This window comes from Dromaius novaehollandiae, chromosome 8 (assembly GCF_036370855.1).
Source record: "Dromaius novaehollandiae isolate bDroNov1 chromosome 8, bDroNov1.hap1, whole genome shotgun sequence".
Lineage (NCBI taxonomy): Eukaryota > Metazoa > Chordata > Aves > Casuariiformes > Dromaiidae > Dromaius > Dromaius novaehollandiae.
In genome coordinates this window covers 31,903,741-31,919,442 of record NC_088105.1, presented here as the reverse complement: position 1 = coordinate 31,919,442, position 15,702 = coordinate 31,903,741, and the positions used below count along the sequence as shown (strand labels likewise).

Here is a 15,702-nt window from a genome sequence, read left to right as displayed (position 1 = left end):
GGTCCAGCTCCTTTGTTGTGTGCTGGTTGGAAGAAGGCTTGGAAACTGGAGAGCAGATAGGGTCCATCAGAGGGATTTCCTAAGGCTGTTCATCACCTGATCTGGGTCACCAAGAAGGCCTTTCAAAGGGGCTTGGCTTGAAAATGACACAGCAGTCATACTCCTTCAAGGTGTCTTCAGATGGCCCCTTCCAGCCCTTTCCAGAGTCAGCATGTCCTGCTTACTCCCAAACCCTACTCCACACTTTTTGTTCTCCTGGCTCCTGAGTTTCCTCCTCTCTGATGGTGCAATTTCATTCCCTATACCTGATCCCCTGGGGCAAACAGAGCTACATGGTCCCCAGGCTCAGAGGGCTGCACATGCTGTTGTCAGGGAGAGAGAGAGAGAGAGAGAGAGAGAAATGACAGCTGAGCACCTCTAGTTAATGGTCTTAGCTGCTTATTAATTATTGCTAGAGATATGAGTGTGGTAGGAACAGCCCAGAGCTGGGTTTTGCAGACATGCAGCTCTATTAATCAGCTCTGTCCCCTCTGTGTTCCCAGGTGAGGCAGCAGTCAGTGGCTTGGGGAGACCCAGCCTTGGGGACACCCCCTCCAAACTCAGTGTGATCTGAGCACACTGCTGGCAGGCAGACCCTTTCAAAGTCCGTGGTCTAAAAAGTTCATTCCTGGACTTTGTTAACACAACTCTGCTTCAGAGCTGATCTTGCGCAGGAGAGGACTGAACAGTCTGCATTCACGAGCTCTCTCTAAGGAGAAAGTAGGATCCCCAGGTATCTGTAGCTGGACCAGAACGGAAGGACTGGGAGAGAAATCATGACCCAAGAGCGACTGTGGCAGGTCCCAGATGCTTCGTGGGCAGATCCTCGCACCCTCTCGGCCCTGCTCTGTGGTTCCGCTGCAGCCGTTCTGTTGCTGAAATGGCTGGGCCAAAGGCAAATCCAGCAGAAGATGGAAGAGGCAAGGAGGATGCGTGATCTGGCCTTGGAGCGAATGGAGAAGGCAGCTTGCAGGTTTAAGAAAGAGGTAATTTGGGCAAAAGTGTTGGGAGGAATGAATTGTATTTTGCGTATCCCAACAAAGGCGGGCGTCCTGATCAGCCACCCTTTGAATGGTGGTTAGGGCAACAGTGGGGGTGGGTGACATGCATGCATCTTGGGTCAGCACCAGCTCCTTTTGAGGGTCACCACTCTCCTTTGTCAGCAGCAAAGGCAGCGTAAAGGAGGTAATGCTTAATATAGACCCGTTGTGGGAGTCCTGAGGATGACTGATGGACCAGAGTTTGGGACTGCCTGGATCAGGCCATCCACCCCAGAAAATATTCCCAGACCTTTCTGCACCCTTGTATTTTCATCTTTCCCTACTGCCAACATTTTTCATTCCCGTCCCCTCACCTCTGCCCCTCTGTAGGGAGCTGTCTGACCTCTCATCCTCAAAGTGCAAGGGAGGCTTTACATCCATCCAACATCCAAAAGCTGTTTCATCCTGCCCACCCTCAGGTAAAGAATTGCCTGGGTTTTTAGAAGGTTATGTTCTTAGATTCAGGACTTGTCTTAAACTCAAAATAAGCACTTGTTGCTGTGCTTTTATTTTTTTTTTCTTTTATTTTTCTTTTTTTGGGGGGGTGCAAACAGCCCAGACACTTTTTTTTTTTCTCTCTCCCAAGTTAATGATAAATTTTGAAAACCTTCAGCTGGTTCAACTGTCTTTCAATACATTGTCTATTAATTACAAGAGGCCAAAGGCCTGCAAGAAAGTAAACACAAACAGGCCACTAAAACCTCTTGGACATTCATGCAACTCTCCAGTCAAGAGGTGTTTTTCTGCCTATTTTGCTTCTGTTTTAGGAACCAAGACTCCACAAATTCCCTGTCAGCAAATTCCCTGCTCCAGCACACACTGCTCTGTGGCAGGTCTGCATTTCTATAGCCAGCTTCCCTTAAAATGCTGCATTCAAGCTCATCACTGGGTAGATGTTAGAACTGACTGAAAAACAAGAAAGTGGTTTCGTGGGAGATTTTGAAGCTGTCTCCTTTTGCAATATCAAAGTGAAATAATTTCCTAATGAATTTTGGTGTATTCTATATATGGTACTTTTCTGCTTGAAATTGTTATCTGCCATGTTTTTATTCTTGGGATCATTTCTAATACCTTGAAAAAAGTAGTGATTCAGTGATGGGAAAGTAACCCTATTATAATTCTTTGACATTCTTCAATATTCTTCAACAATGCTGCTAAAGAGAGGTAGGAATGAACCATCCTGTGATGTGAATGAATACACCTCAATGATATTTAGGTGAACCAGACTCTTCCCTGATGAAAACTGTCACTATCTCCCCTGTGCATCCAATTTTCTACCCTTTGCAGAACCCAAGTGCCCAGACTGCGCACGTCCTCTCGCTGCCGATGGTGGAGCTGGTGGAGAAGCTGAAGGAGGGGTCCCTGTCCCTGGAGAGTGTCCTCTACTCCTACATGGGCAAAGTGAGCGATACCTGCAGTGTATCTGGAAGCCACAGGGCTCTTCTGCACAAACACTGTGAGGAGGGGCTTCCAAACTGAAAAAAAGAGCCTGTTTGCAGGGAGAACTAGCAACACTGGGGATCACAGTTTGTCAATACCTTAATAGCTGAAGGGTGGCTTATGGGCAAATTAATTGGACAGAGATCCAGGGCAGAAAATTATCCCAGCAGGTAACACCTGAAGTCTATAGACAAAGTCTGAATAGTGAATGCTTGAGTCTGAGTGAATGCTATGTTTGAGGAGACTGAATTTTCAGCTTGAAATCTCAATTTAAATGCTGTTCCCTTTCTTCCATTCACCTGTCTCACTGCTCTTCACCCTGCCTCTCTGGAGAGGCTTTGGAGGTGACCCAGGAAGTGAACTGCGTGATAGATTTCATTCATGGTTGTGAGGATCAGCTCCAGAAACTGAAGAAGCAGAAGGAGAAGGGGCTACTCTATGGCATTCCCGTCAGCATCAAGGACCACATTAACTGCAAGGTATGTCCTGATTCCCCTGCCCTTTCTCTGTCCTTGGCCTGGGGCTGGGAACAGATGAGGACATCCAATCCTCTCCACCCCATACAAGAGTCCCAAAGGGATCTGGGCTTGTTCTTTTTCATCCCATTGGGAATGGCCAAGAGTTCCCTCAGATAAGATGTTCTGAACCAAATATTTGTGGACTCAGCAAATTCGCAAATTTTGTCTTGGGAAATGTCTAACTTACTCTGATCTGGTTTTCCCAGGGGTAGTTGGGTTCTGTTCTGCCCATTAGAAAAATTAGGTGGCAACTTTGTCACAGGAGGCGTCAGGGCTTATGTCTCTTATTGCCGTGGCTCCAGACAGCACCTTCCCTGGTGCCTGAAGAGCTTTGTTTCTGATCCCCAAGGGCCATGTCTCTTCTGGCGGGATGGTGAAGTTTCTGGGCCAAGTGAAGGAAGAAGACAGTGTGATCGTCCAGGTTCTGAAGAGCCAGGGGGCAATCCCCTTTGTGAAAACCAACATCCCGCAGACAATGATAAAGTAACTGCATGTTCCCCTTCCTGAAAATGCTATGCCATGTGACTCCTGTGACCTGAGAGAGTGGACCTGCATGCACGAACTCCCACCCTTGTCCAAACAAATCATGCACATTAAGTTAATTTCTTCTTCATTTCAGCTTGAGTCATTTCCTCACTGTCTTTTCTACAGAATGCTAGAGACACAAGAAATTATTTCTCCTGTATCTGACGCCCCTTTCTTCCTAAATCCAGCTGTCCCAACAAATCTATTTCATACTGATCCTACCTTCCAGGATTAATTCCACACGCATCCATGTGTGAACACTCAGTGCCCTGTATTTACAGTTCGCGGAGACAGAAATACTTCACTCACCTGCTGATCTTCCTCTCCCTAGCTATGACTGCAGCAACCTCATCTTCGGCCAGACACTGAATCCTCTCAACCACAAGAAGAGCCCTGGAGGCTCTTCTGGAGGAGAGGGAGCTCTGATTGCAGGGGGAGGCTCCATCCTGGGCATTGGCTCAGATATAGCTGGGAGCATCCGCCTACCATCCAGCTTCTGCGGGCTGTGTGGGCTCAAACCCACGGGCGAGAGGATCAGGTATATCCCACCATCTGTCTGCTCCCTCACCTGCAAAATGTCCCCCACAGTTCATCAAACTATACAATAGATATCCATCATCTGGGATTATGTTACTACCCTAGCCTGCCTGCTTCCTTGTCATATCTAGGGCTTAGGACTCTATTAATGACACATGATTACCTCTAACTGCTAACACAGCAAAGAGTTATTCAACCTATAATAGCCCTGGCCATGAAGCTGAAAGCAACTACTATAGGGTCATCTCCTCCTTAGATAGTTTCCAGCCCTTGCTTTGCTTGTAAGACCTCTCTGTTTATCAGGGCTGGTTTATTCCTGGATGAGGAATTACACCCACCAAGGAAAGGAGATGATCAAATCTTTCTCTAGCTCCTAGCAGCTTCCAGTCCATGAAAGTCTTTCTAGCCTAAAAAGTGACAAGTCTTTGCAGGATCTTTCATTCTCCTAGATGTTGCCCAGGGGCAAATGGGAAGTCTGTAACCTAGCATGGCAACTTGCTGTACAACAAGAGCTGCTACTAATACACTTCTCCCATTATGTTCCTAGCAAGCTGGGTGTGGTTTCTGCTGTCACAGGAATGAAATCAGGTAAGTCCATCCAGATGATATGTTGCTACTGTCAAACCTTCACTTCTTACATCTCCTTCCACTGCTGAGATGCCAGCAAAAGTACTTGCTCAGTTATGTGTCTCATGACCAGACTGACCATGACTGTCATCTCAAGACAGAGATGACCTAATAGACTGGATCCTGCCGTGTGGTATTACCTCTTTGCACCATTTATTCTGTTCTTGATTGTGGTAGATCTTAACTGAATTAGAATAGAATTGAAACAAAATCCCTTTAAGCAATGCAATGAGTAGTAATGAGAAATGTGAGGTACGTGCCAAAGGCCTGGGATATTTCACTGAAGAATCTTCAAGGAGACTGCTGGATTTAGTTGCTGCTAGGTGATTTTGCTGTTGGCAGGCAGGCTACAGTCCTTGCTCCTCTTGAGTAGGTCGCTGCTTGAGCTGTGCCAGCAGAAGCCTGGCCCAGAAGGTCAGCCTCTGGAGGTGGTACCCTACCTCTGCTCTGGCATGTGGGTCTGGAGCATACAGACCAACCCTCTGGGTCTCTGTTCACTTCCTTCACAGACATTACATCATTCCCTGTTCTAGCTTGATTGAAACTCTGCTCTGCTGGTCCCTACCAGTAACTAGGGGCCCATCTGCTTGCAGTGACCGGGATGCTGGGGCCGATGGCAAGGGACGTGGAAAGCCTGGCCCTGTGCATGAAGGCGCTGCTCTGCAACAAGATGTTCCGGCTGGACCCCACTGTTCCCCCCATCCCCTTCAACGAGGAAGTAAGGCTGAGTCAGGCGATCTCGTGCCTCCATTTCCCCATCAACAAAGCGGGATCTTAGGAGACTCCCATTTTGTTTCATGTCTCAAGATAGTGAAAGACTCAGAGAAGCAAAATTCCTTCTGAACAGAGGGCCTCCAGCATGAGCAACTGCAAGAAGCAGCCTCACAGCAGGGTTGGCAGGCCCCTATCAGCTTGCCCTGATGAAACCTGCCAGATACTGACCTCTTACCTTCCCTTTCTAGGCAATGCTCAAAACAAGCTTGTTGGCTCCATCCTGGCCCAATCCCTAAAGGAGCTGATTTCTCCTGAGCAGAGAAGCTTGCTGCTCACATCTTTAATGAGAGCTTGGTTTAGCAGTCACTGACCTAAGAAAGCACAGGCCTTTGCCATTAGCTCTCTGCTACTGTCATCTGGTTGCTGATTTTTGGCTCAGGTCCTAGGACCCTGATCTTTCAGTTGTCCCTGATACTCAGACAATACAGACCAGTTGCTTACACTACAGAAATAGGTCCCTGATCTCTCTCCACAGCCAGGCATCCCAGGTATATTGTCTACACAGATGCTATCACATCTGCCATCTCAAAGCTGGCACATGTTCACATGGCAAGAGGTAGTGTCGGAGAAACCATATCAAGGACCACTGCTGCAGACCCCTGTCCTGGACATCACTGCTGCTGCTTTCTACCAGCCCTATTGCTCCTGTTTTCCCTCCTACCCAAGAGTTCTCAGTTGCTGCCTCCCTGAACCCTGAGAATGGTCCTGTGTGGCCCATCTCATGCATCCAAGTGATGGCTCCTCTCCTCACAGGTTTACTCCAGTTCAAAGCCACTTCGGATTGGGTATTATGAAGGAGATGGCTACTTCCAGCCCTCACCCAGCATGAGACGGGCTGTCCAGCAGACCAGAAAGCTGCTCCAGGAGGCAGGACACACAGTGAGTTTTCATGTCTGTGATTGCCAGGAGCTGTTATCCTCCTCCCTGTGAAGTTTGGACAAGTCACTTCCCATATCCACTTCTGCTGCCTGTAAAACAGGGACCATCCTTCCTTTACCCATCTGCTGTGAGAATCACACAAGTGAAGGCAAATGCAATAGTCTTTGTTCCCAAACCAGAGCAATGCCTATGTTCCTAGTCTAACAGGAGGGTAACCTTCAGATATCTCCAAGTCACCCCTTTTCTAAAGCCCAGTGTGGGACACTGTTTTTTCTGTGATGTCTGGCATCCCCATAAGTATCAAATTCTCAGCAGCTTCTGTGATCTGCCAGCCCCTGAACCCAGTTTACACCTTTCTTGGTGGGCAAGTGGGAAGGGGATTGGAGCAGCTGACCCCCACAGGGGTCCCTTCTAACCTAACTTACTCTGTAATTCCACTGAAGGTAATTTCTATATGGGGACTGTTCCAGTGATAGGCATTAATTAAAAATACTGGGTGTGTTGAGGTGTCTTAAGATCCTTCTCTAAGAAGCAGAGACAGATCACATCACAAGTATGTATTAATGTCTTGGGGCATGGGGAAAGGCCATGCGCAGATGCTGCCTAATCAGGCCGCTTTGAAAATGAGGCCTTGCAGGGCAGCGCAGTCCCTGCTGTGAGACCCCCACCTCTGTCCTGCTGTGTGACCCTATATAACAGGAGCACCTGGTCAGTGTCCACAATCAGGGCAGCCGGCTAATCTGGCATGTTGCTCAATAAATGTGTGAGCTCCAGGGGAACTTGAAGCAGAGGCCAATTGTGTGAGCTAATTAGCAGAGTCCTACCACATCCTTTAAGCTTGAGAAGGTGTGTGTAGGTTGCAACCCCCTGTGTGGGGGTGAAGAACTGCTGGCCCCACTCTACAGCTGTGCTACTGCAGGTAGAAGGGCCTGAACTTCTCATCACTTCCCACTTGCCTCACTAGTGAGACAGTGAGATTTACAGAAGGGTCTACAAACCATTTGTCTTTCTTGCCTCTTGAATGTGGCTGGTTTTCCTGCAGCTTGTTCCTTTTGCACCGCCCAAGATTGACTACGTGGTAGATGAGCTGTTCACTAGAGGTCTTTTCTCGGATGGTGCTGCTCACCTGGTGGATTGCTTGTGAGTAAATCCCATTTTCTTTGCACGTGGGCCCTGGGACTTGGCACCATATGACCAGGGGACTGTACGCATCCAGAATGTTTTTATTCCCATGGATGCATATTGAAGAATGGGCAGTAGAGGAGCAATTTCTGGAAGGATGAATTTAGTATGGACAGCAGTTAATTCACGAGACTAGTTCACACACATGGATAAGAAACTGTGGGGTGATAAGATATCATGTGTAAGCAGTGCTGTGGCAACTGATTTTATATGCGTAGTTGGTCCATAGCACATGGGAGACATAATGCATTATTTTAACCTCCTTTGGAAGCTAAGCAAATGTTCAAGCTAGCTCACATTTACCATGGGCTAAGAGCCTACACACAAAGAGCTGCTGCAGACTGGTTGACTTCCAATAGCCTAGTCTATACTCAGAGAGTTACCTCTGAAGCACTGCAGCTCCACTGTCTATAAGAGCTTGGGAAACATCCTGAAAGCCAAATAGCAGGACCAGCCCTAGTAGTCCTGTACCTCTCCCTCCATGGTTGCTAGTGGATGCAGAGTTAATCAGTCTGTTTCATTTCTGGGATATCTACCATGGTCTGACCCTAACCCATCTGCATTTCAGTGACTTTGCAACATCCAAGCATTGTAAATGAGCCCCCAAGCTATGAACTGGGAGGATGTTAATGACTGGGGGAAAGTAGCACATCTCTCCAGGTGTTGTACCTGGAGGGTGAAGGGTGAAAGGACTATTTGGAGAATGTCCTCCTGGCTCATCTTCTGGAACCTGCTTAGAGGCCTAGCCTGAACCAAGCTCTGGGCTTGACTTGAATGGAAAGGCCTGTTCTGGGATGGCACTTTTAATCAAATCAAGTACTGTCCCCTCAAGTGTCCCCTTGGCCTTCACCAGCAGCAACAACACTCCTGATCACAGATATTGAACGAAGCTGCAGAATGACATGGTTCTTGAGCTCTTAAGTGACTGCAGCAAAACTTCAAGGAGAAACATGTCCAAGGTTGTCCATGTTACTCTGCATACGGGCCCACCTCTGCAAAGCACTTCAGAGCCTTTACAGTGCTGATGATATAGGAGTTGAAGTATTCATTTCTTTGTAGCTTTTACAGTGAGTGTTTATGCCTCAGCATCTAAACTCCATGTGCGGATTTCTTATTTAGTGCTTTGGACTGAAGCAGGCAAACTTTGTCTTCCAGCAGCTTCACCCTAAGGCAAACTCTGCTTCAGAAGCAGTACTGCTATTATAGTAGGTTTAAATAGATGAGCTTGTCCTGACTACACCTTCATTCTGTCACCTTCCAGCAAAGGAGACATCGTGGATCCCAACCTGAAATCCCAGTTCAATACTTACAGGCTTCCTGTTCTGGTGAAAAGGATCTTGGCTATCATCTTGAAACCCGTAGTAAGTGTTTGGACTCAATCCATGCATATCTCATCTGCATCAGAGTAAATCTGCAAGATGGGGAATTTTCCACAAGCCGGGAAGAAGCCTACTCTACTCTGAGAATGTTTTGCTGCTTTACTTTAAGTGCCTGACAGGATTCAAAATGAAATACAGATGTCCCTAAACCCAGGCTTAACTCATTGAGTGGCTTCACAGCCTTTTGTGGGAGTTTTGCATGAGGCAGCTAAACTGTGATCCACTTTAAGGAATTCACGAGCCATACAGCTCATCCAGCAAAGGGCCCACAGAGAATGGAGATCACTAGCAAGGGTCTAAAGAGCATTCCCACATCCAGCAGATGCTCCCCAGAGCTAACAGCACGGTCTAGAGCCTTCTTTGCAAGGGTGGTTGTGATAATATGTATAAATCAGTCAGCATGAAATCACTGTGTTGGAAACCATACCTATTGTTCAGAGCCACTCCTACTAGGACAAGAAGCATGCCCACACTGCAGTCTCTTATTGTAGCCCACTATTTCAGATGCACTGCTATTTCTGACTAATTTCCAAGTTTTTCTCTTCTCTCTGAAAGTATCCACGAATCGCTCGGGATCTCAATGCCCTTTGTGGAGTGGGGTAAGTAGCCCTGAAGTAACCCTAGAGAAAGGGGGTGTACATAGATGTGCCCACACAAGTTCTTGCAGGTAGATGCCAGCTCACTGTGCAAAGCCCAGTCACAGGGCTGTGCAGTATAGGCTGAGCTTGCATGAAGATGTGCTGTCTCAGCACCATCTGGGCTCAGTGTGGTGTTATCCAGGGTTATGTAGCTGGGGATTATTTTAAGAGCTCAAGGATCCTTATCATAGCAGGGCTAGGATGTCTCCACCGAGCTCAGCACGGATTGAAATAGGCTACTGTCCCCAGTTCCAAGTAGATTCTGGTACCCTGTGCAGCATGTGTCATGTTAATGTGGACATCTCTGCACGCTTTCCTGTGCAGCACCTGCCACAAGCATCTCACCCTTGTGAGAGAAACGGAGACAAATAAAGCTATGAGAGAGAAAACTTAGAACACTTTGCCATGATTTTTGTCTAGATGTAAGAGCAAATGGAAACATCACGGTATATCTTTAAAGAAAGCTCTTTTGATGTACCTGTAGGTAGATGTGAACCGTGTGGTCACCTATATGAAACTATAGCTTGTTCCCCAGAAGAGTCATGAGTTTCCAGAATAATGGGCCATATACACATTGTAGTGATAGTTCTCTGTTGCCAGAGTCCCAATGCTGATTAATTCTATCACCTTTCCAGGTCTGCCAAAAACCTCTGGAATCAGCATGGGGCAGTGGCGGTAATGTGATTTTTTTTTTTCCCCCTTACTAATTGTAGTGAGAGATTCCTCAATTCTTATATTGAATTTCTGAACAGTTGCTTTCTGCTCTATGTTGAATTTGGTATTGGAAATGGATCATGTGGAAATAAAACAGCTGAGCTTTTCTTTAGGAGTCATGCTTTGCAAAAAGTGATAAGACCTCAAGGCAATGGATGCTTGTGTGGAGGAATCTGTTGACTGGAGGATGGGGAAGAGAGAATATCCTTTGTCCTGCATTTTTTTAGGCAGAAATAGCATAAGGAAAGCCACTAAAGATGTGGCTGCTTTTTTATTTATTTATTTATTTATTTATTTTTTATTCTGTCTCTTGGAGCAAATCCTTCACTTTAGACATTAGGTGCTATTGTCCCTTGCTAAGATCATGCCCAAACTATCAAGCAGAGGCCCTAAGAGTCCAAAGTTGTGGCCATGAACTCCTTGGTTTAGGTGGATTTCGTATGAACTCATTTGGGATGAGGAACAGAAGAGAGGAAGTATTGGCCTGGGCAGCTGAGTCCAGTGCTGTTCACAAACTGATCCGGTTCCTCTTTAAAACTAGTTAAGCTGTATGTTTGTATTTGTTTTTACTAGCTAGCTCCTTTCCTCCCTGCTCTGATGGTTAGAAACCTTATTTCCAGTGCTGTTTATTCACTTCCATTTTATCCTCATCTTGTCCTTGAGCCTAAATAGCTCTTCTCCTCTCTGATATTTTCCACTGCCTTCCTCGTCCTTAATCTATATATAGACAGCAATTGCATCCCCTTTCACCGGGTATTTTGCAAGGCTAAAGTAGCTGAGCTGTTTTAGTATCTTCCCACAAGGCAGGATCTATGTTCCCTGGGACACCTTCGTAACCCTTCCTGAGAATGAACATGCCCCTCAGGCTACACCATGCAACCTCCATCAGTGTCAGTCACTCAATGGAAGTGTACGCTCATTTGCAGCAGGTCCAACATGCTGTAGGGCAAAGAAAAAGCTCATAAACCAGCCTAGTCACTGGACTGATGGCAGTGTTTGGGATGAAAAGGTCTTGGGGTTTCTTTTAGGTGAAAATGGATTTTTTCCTCCCTCCAAAACCCTGAGAAATGCCTGCCTCAGAGATATTTTGGAGTTATTTTTATTTATTCACATTTTGCATCTACTACAAGCAAAAGCTGATCCCAGATTTTTGGCTGGCTACTTGATTTTCCATCAGAAAAATTAAAATTAGCTGCATTGATTGTGTTTCCTGGAAACACAAGCTCTTTTGCTGAACTTTCAGCAAGGAGGATCCCAGACTGAGGATGAAATCTGATGTCAGACAGAATACTCTAGTGCTTAGGCCTTTCATGGGAGATGTGGAAGACTCTTATATAAAAACATGGGGTAAGAGACAGTTGCACAGAACAAGGACTGGAATATGGGACAAATGTGTTCCATAAGCACAGGCTGCAGAGCTGGCCACACTCGGGTCCATTGATACTTATTTACTAAGACAAAGTGGAACAGCTCTTAAAGGGTGGATTCATTCATTACTTGAAGTTCACAATGATGTGGAATACCAGAGTGCAGATCTAGATCTCTCTTGGATCTACAGTGCAAGCTTGTGCCTTCTAACTCATGGGCAGAAGACCACAGCACTTAACTGTCTCTTGCAGCCTCTTTTTCTTACCTGTATCCTGTTGCAGAGTGAAAGGTTTTTTGATAAGATTTAGAATTCATGTTTTCTAGATCTTCCTACCAAAAAAAACCAAAATGTTTTTAGGGAATGTACTGTTTAGTCATCTGGAAATGGTTCTTTGAATGACTGTTGATCTTCATTCAACCAAATTCAAGCACAAAAGTATGCATAGAAGAAGATTGGCTTAACGCTTAAGAGAATCAGCCCTGAAATGCCCACCTAGCATCACTGTCTAGGTCTGGACAGGATGAAGTATTCTTCCAGGAAACATAAGGGTGAAGGAACAAAATCCATTGGCTTTTTGAAAGCGCAGCTCAGATGTGATCTTCTTAAGTTCTTTTTCCTCCTTTTTTTCTATCCGGTAAGTATTGATCCACCACTGCTGTCCAACAGACACTGTTTATCATCTCCTCTGTCTTTCCCTGCAGGTTTACCGCACAGAATTCATTGCTAAATGGAGGAAGCTAGGGCTGGACGTGATTCTTTGTCCTGTGCTGGGTCCAGCCTTTAACCATGGCTACGCTGGGAAGCTATTTGGTAATCTCTAGTTAGATGTCTCTGGATGCACGTGTGGTATTCTGGGTAGAGCTGGAGGAAGATATTTTGGTCCCTTGGACATTGCCTGAACAATGTGCAGGGCCTGGCCTTTCCTATGAGTGGAGAAAGCAAAGGAGAGGTTTCCTCTGGGTGGCTCCTCTCATGCCCCTGCTTCACCCGAGCTGCAGGTGTTTGGGTTATTGTGGAGTACAAATTAGTGGCATATCTGTTCCAGTCATTACTGTGTGACCTTCCCCTGGATTGTCCATCCTGTCCCCAGGAGCTACTCTTGTATCAAAAGGGTGGCAGACCTTAGCACAAGGGCCAGGCTCTTCCCAACACTGCCTTCTCGCATTTCCCAGCACTTAGGCAAAGAGCCTTTCTGCTATTCACAATGACTTGCAGAGAGGCAATGTGATAGCTTCTAGCAAACAGTCTGAATGCTTCATCTCTCTAGCAACAGACCTTTCAGATCCAAAGCCCCCAGGACTGAGCTAGAAAACTGGGTTATCTTGAAAACATAGTCAGGATTTTCCCTGGTGCATGGGAGACATGAAGTCAGGCTCGGTCTGAACTAGATCAAGGACTTATATCTCTCCCAGAGCAGATCTAACCTCCACCTCACTGATAACGAAAGGCATGGGGTTCTCTCTGGTTTCAGCAGATGTGTGGCCCTGAAACTTTCCTACCAAAAGTCCCACTAAAACTAGTGTTTTTTCATGGTTTCCTCAGCTTCAGCACCTCCAGTCCACAATTCCTCCAGCCTAAATTGTCATCTGAAAGTCACTGCTGGCCCAGCACACTAAATCATGCTATGCTGTATGCTCCGTGTGATCTTTTCCAGCTGCTACCTCCTATACCAATTTATACAATGTCTTAAACTTCCCTGCTGGGGTGGTGCCGGTCAGCACAGTCACGAGGGCCGATGAAGAAGAACTGAAGCATTACAGAGGGCACTACGGGGACCCTTGGGATACGAGGCTAAAAGAGGTCAGCAGGGAAAAAGTTTGTCGTAGCAGAAGGCTCTAACTGGCATGTTGGCACCACTGGCACACTGTTCCAAAGGCCTCCCTCCATCTCCTGATGAGAGGAGTTTCTTTAACAGTGAAGTGGCGTACATTGTGTTAGTACCCTGACTGTGGTGCAGCGAGGCTGGTTTACAACAACCAGAAGTCTGCCCTCTCGTATGTCTTCCTTGGTCTCTCTTCTCTTTAATGTCAAGAGACTGCATTCCCTCATGTGGCTCCCCAGGTGCTCTCACTCACACCACACCGACTTTTTTGTTGCTGCTGCAGGCTGTGGAAGGAGCTGTGGGGCTGCCTGTGGCCGTGCAGTGCGTGGCTTTGCCATGGCAGGAGGAGCTGTGCCTTCGGTTCATGAAGGAGGTGGAGACACTCACCCATGGCATGAGGAGAAATGTGTGATTTCTTGGGGCCTGCCTTCGCCATGAAGATGGTTTTTCATTCCCTGCCCATCACTCCAGCTTCTGTCCACCCAATGCACAAAGCAAGCTATAGGCTCTAGGTAATGATCTGCAGACTTTGAATCACTGTTTCCCTAAACCTGCAATAAATGCTGTTTTAAAACAGTCAGCAAAATCTCATCTCCGTTCAAACAGTGCTTGTTTGTTAGAGTTAAACATGAGCCAAAGGTTACTACCAAAAGTAATGAGAGTCAATGTTGGACCGAAGGAGTCCAATAACGATGGTGTAACGATGTAAGATCTGTTGCATGATATGAGGTCAAAGAGCCATTTACCCCAATATTTGCCACAAGTGGCCAGTAGAAAATATTTGTGGAAGAGTATAACCAGTAAGTATAGGATTCCCTCTCTGCCTGTGCCATTAGCTGGTTAAGAGACTTTTTGGCTAAGCATTGCAGTCAATCCATCAGGTTTAATATCCTCCAAGAAAGCTCTCTTTCATGAACTTGCTGGGTCCCTTCCTGAACTAATTTATTCTATTATACTCCACAACATCCTGTGGCAGTGAGCTCCACAGTTTAATCAGGCAGTGAGTATGGGAAGAAAAGCTTCATTTTCTTTGTTTAGGTGTATGCTGTGAGAAATGGTATCTAAGCCCTTCTTCATTCACTTCTGTTCCTCATGGTTTCTTCCAGTTAAGCAATGAGAGCAGAAAGGTGTTTTTGTTTTTTTTGTTGTTGTTGTTGTTGTTTTTAATTACTGGTGGGCACTTGACGGAAACTTGAGTTTAAGCAATACTGTGGCTAGTTTTGGACTGTTTGTGCTGTCTGGTGCTTCCAATCTCACCGTGACAGCCTCGTGCTTTCTGCACCTATCTCTTCCTCTCGAGGCAGAGAGAGAGGCTGGAAGGGAATGTGGGGGTGATGGAGAAGAATGAAATGCTTTGATTACATAAGGGTGCCTTAAAACAAGGCATCAGTGTTAGCAATGATCTGGGCCTCTTCCAAGCCCTGCATGCCTCTCCAGCCACATAGGCCAGAAGAGAGACAGTATTTCCCCAATAGGAAGAGAGAGGCACAGGGCTAAGGGGCACCATCATTCTAGTTACTTATCTACCATCTGCCCTAAAGCCCCCTTAGGACTGCCTAGTGATGCCACACACTAGCACTTTGCAGTCAGGTCTGGATGTGGCATGTTGGCAGTCCTCACCCTGGTCTTCCTTCTGTGCTGGATTCACATGTGCCAGTCCTGGCTCCTGCGCCTGACTCATGATGCTCTGTCCTGCACAGAGCAGGGCAAGGAGCAGCACAGCCCTGCTCATCAATGTCACCAATACCAGGCATCAGTGGCAATGGGTCAGTTATGCATTAAAAAATATGTAAATATATCTAGAGGCTGTGTGATGGGGCTGTATCAACTTTGCCTCCTTTAAGCTAATGCAGATCGGAACAGCTCTGAATTAGGAAGGTTTTTCGAAGGCAAGATGCCCTTAGTCAGTATCTAAGATGTTCTCAGGTCTGGCATCACAATGGTGTCAAGTCCTGAGATATTTTTTTTTCCTGATCCAAACTTGAGTACCTAACACAGCAACAAAAATGTGTGTCCCGAAACTCCAGTTAAGGCCGAAGAAGGTGCTTAGGAATAAATGAGGCACAAACTGGTGGTACTACCGGTGTTCTACATGAGTACAGTCACCACTCCCATTTGGGGATCTTGGACCTGAATCAAAGCCAGACGAGAAAAACTTTGGAAAAAAAATATGCACTTGGCCTTGTTTGTTTATCATCCGTGCAACCTGGAGGAATGAA

At 46.4% G+C, this 15,702-nt stretch overlaps 1 protein-coding gene across 4 annotated transcripts; it reads left to right on the top strand.

Moving 5' to 3' along the window:
• The first annotated feature begins 481 nt into the window (after positions 1–481).
• On the top strand, positions 482–14,074 carry LOC112985800 (vitamin D3 hydroxylase-associated protein). 4 transcript variants are annotated; one of them, XM_026104706.2, is made up of 15 exons: positions 482–1,025; positions 2,367–2,480; positions 2,855–2,998; positions 3,387–3,520; positions 3,894–4,100; positions 4,647–4,687; positions 5,320–5,444; positions 6,254–6,379; positions 7,422–7,519; positions 8,823–8,922; positions 9,496–9,539; positions 10,214–10,253; positions 12,363–12,471; positions 13,316–13,461; positions 13,767–14,074. In XM_026104706.2, the coding sequence occupies exons 1-15, from the start codon at positions 816–818 to the stop codon at positions 13,893–13,895; spliced, it is 1,767 nt and encodes a 588-aa protein (XP_025960491.2). In that variant the 5' UTR covers positions 482–815; the 3' UTR covers positions 13,896–14,074. The 4 variants fall into 4 exon arrangements, with proteins under 4 accessions (XP_025960491.2, XP_025960497.2, XP_064372235.1 ...); XM_026104712.2 differs by lacking the exon at positions 13,316–13,461; XM_064516165.1 differs by lacking the exons at positions 13,316–13,461; positions 13,767–14,074 and adding an exon at positions 13,204–13,292.
• The last annotated feature ends 1,628 nt before the right edge of the window (positions 14,075–15,702 follow it).

Bases quoted from the DNA above. Each gene is read 5' to 3' on its own strand.
- LOC112985800 (XM_026104706.2), top strand. From the start codon at position 816: ATGACCCAAGAGCGACTGTGGCAGGTCCCAGATGCTTCGTGGGCAGAT. The intron at 8,923-9,495 runs GTAAGTGTTTGG...TCTCTCTGAAAG, and splicing joins CTATCATCTTGAAACCCGTA to TATCCACGAATCGCTCGGGA. The intron at 9,540-10,213 runs GTAAGTAGCCCT...TCACCTTTCCAG, and splicing joins AATGCCCTTTGTGGAGTGGG to GTCTGCCAAAAACCTCTGGA.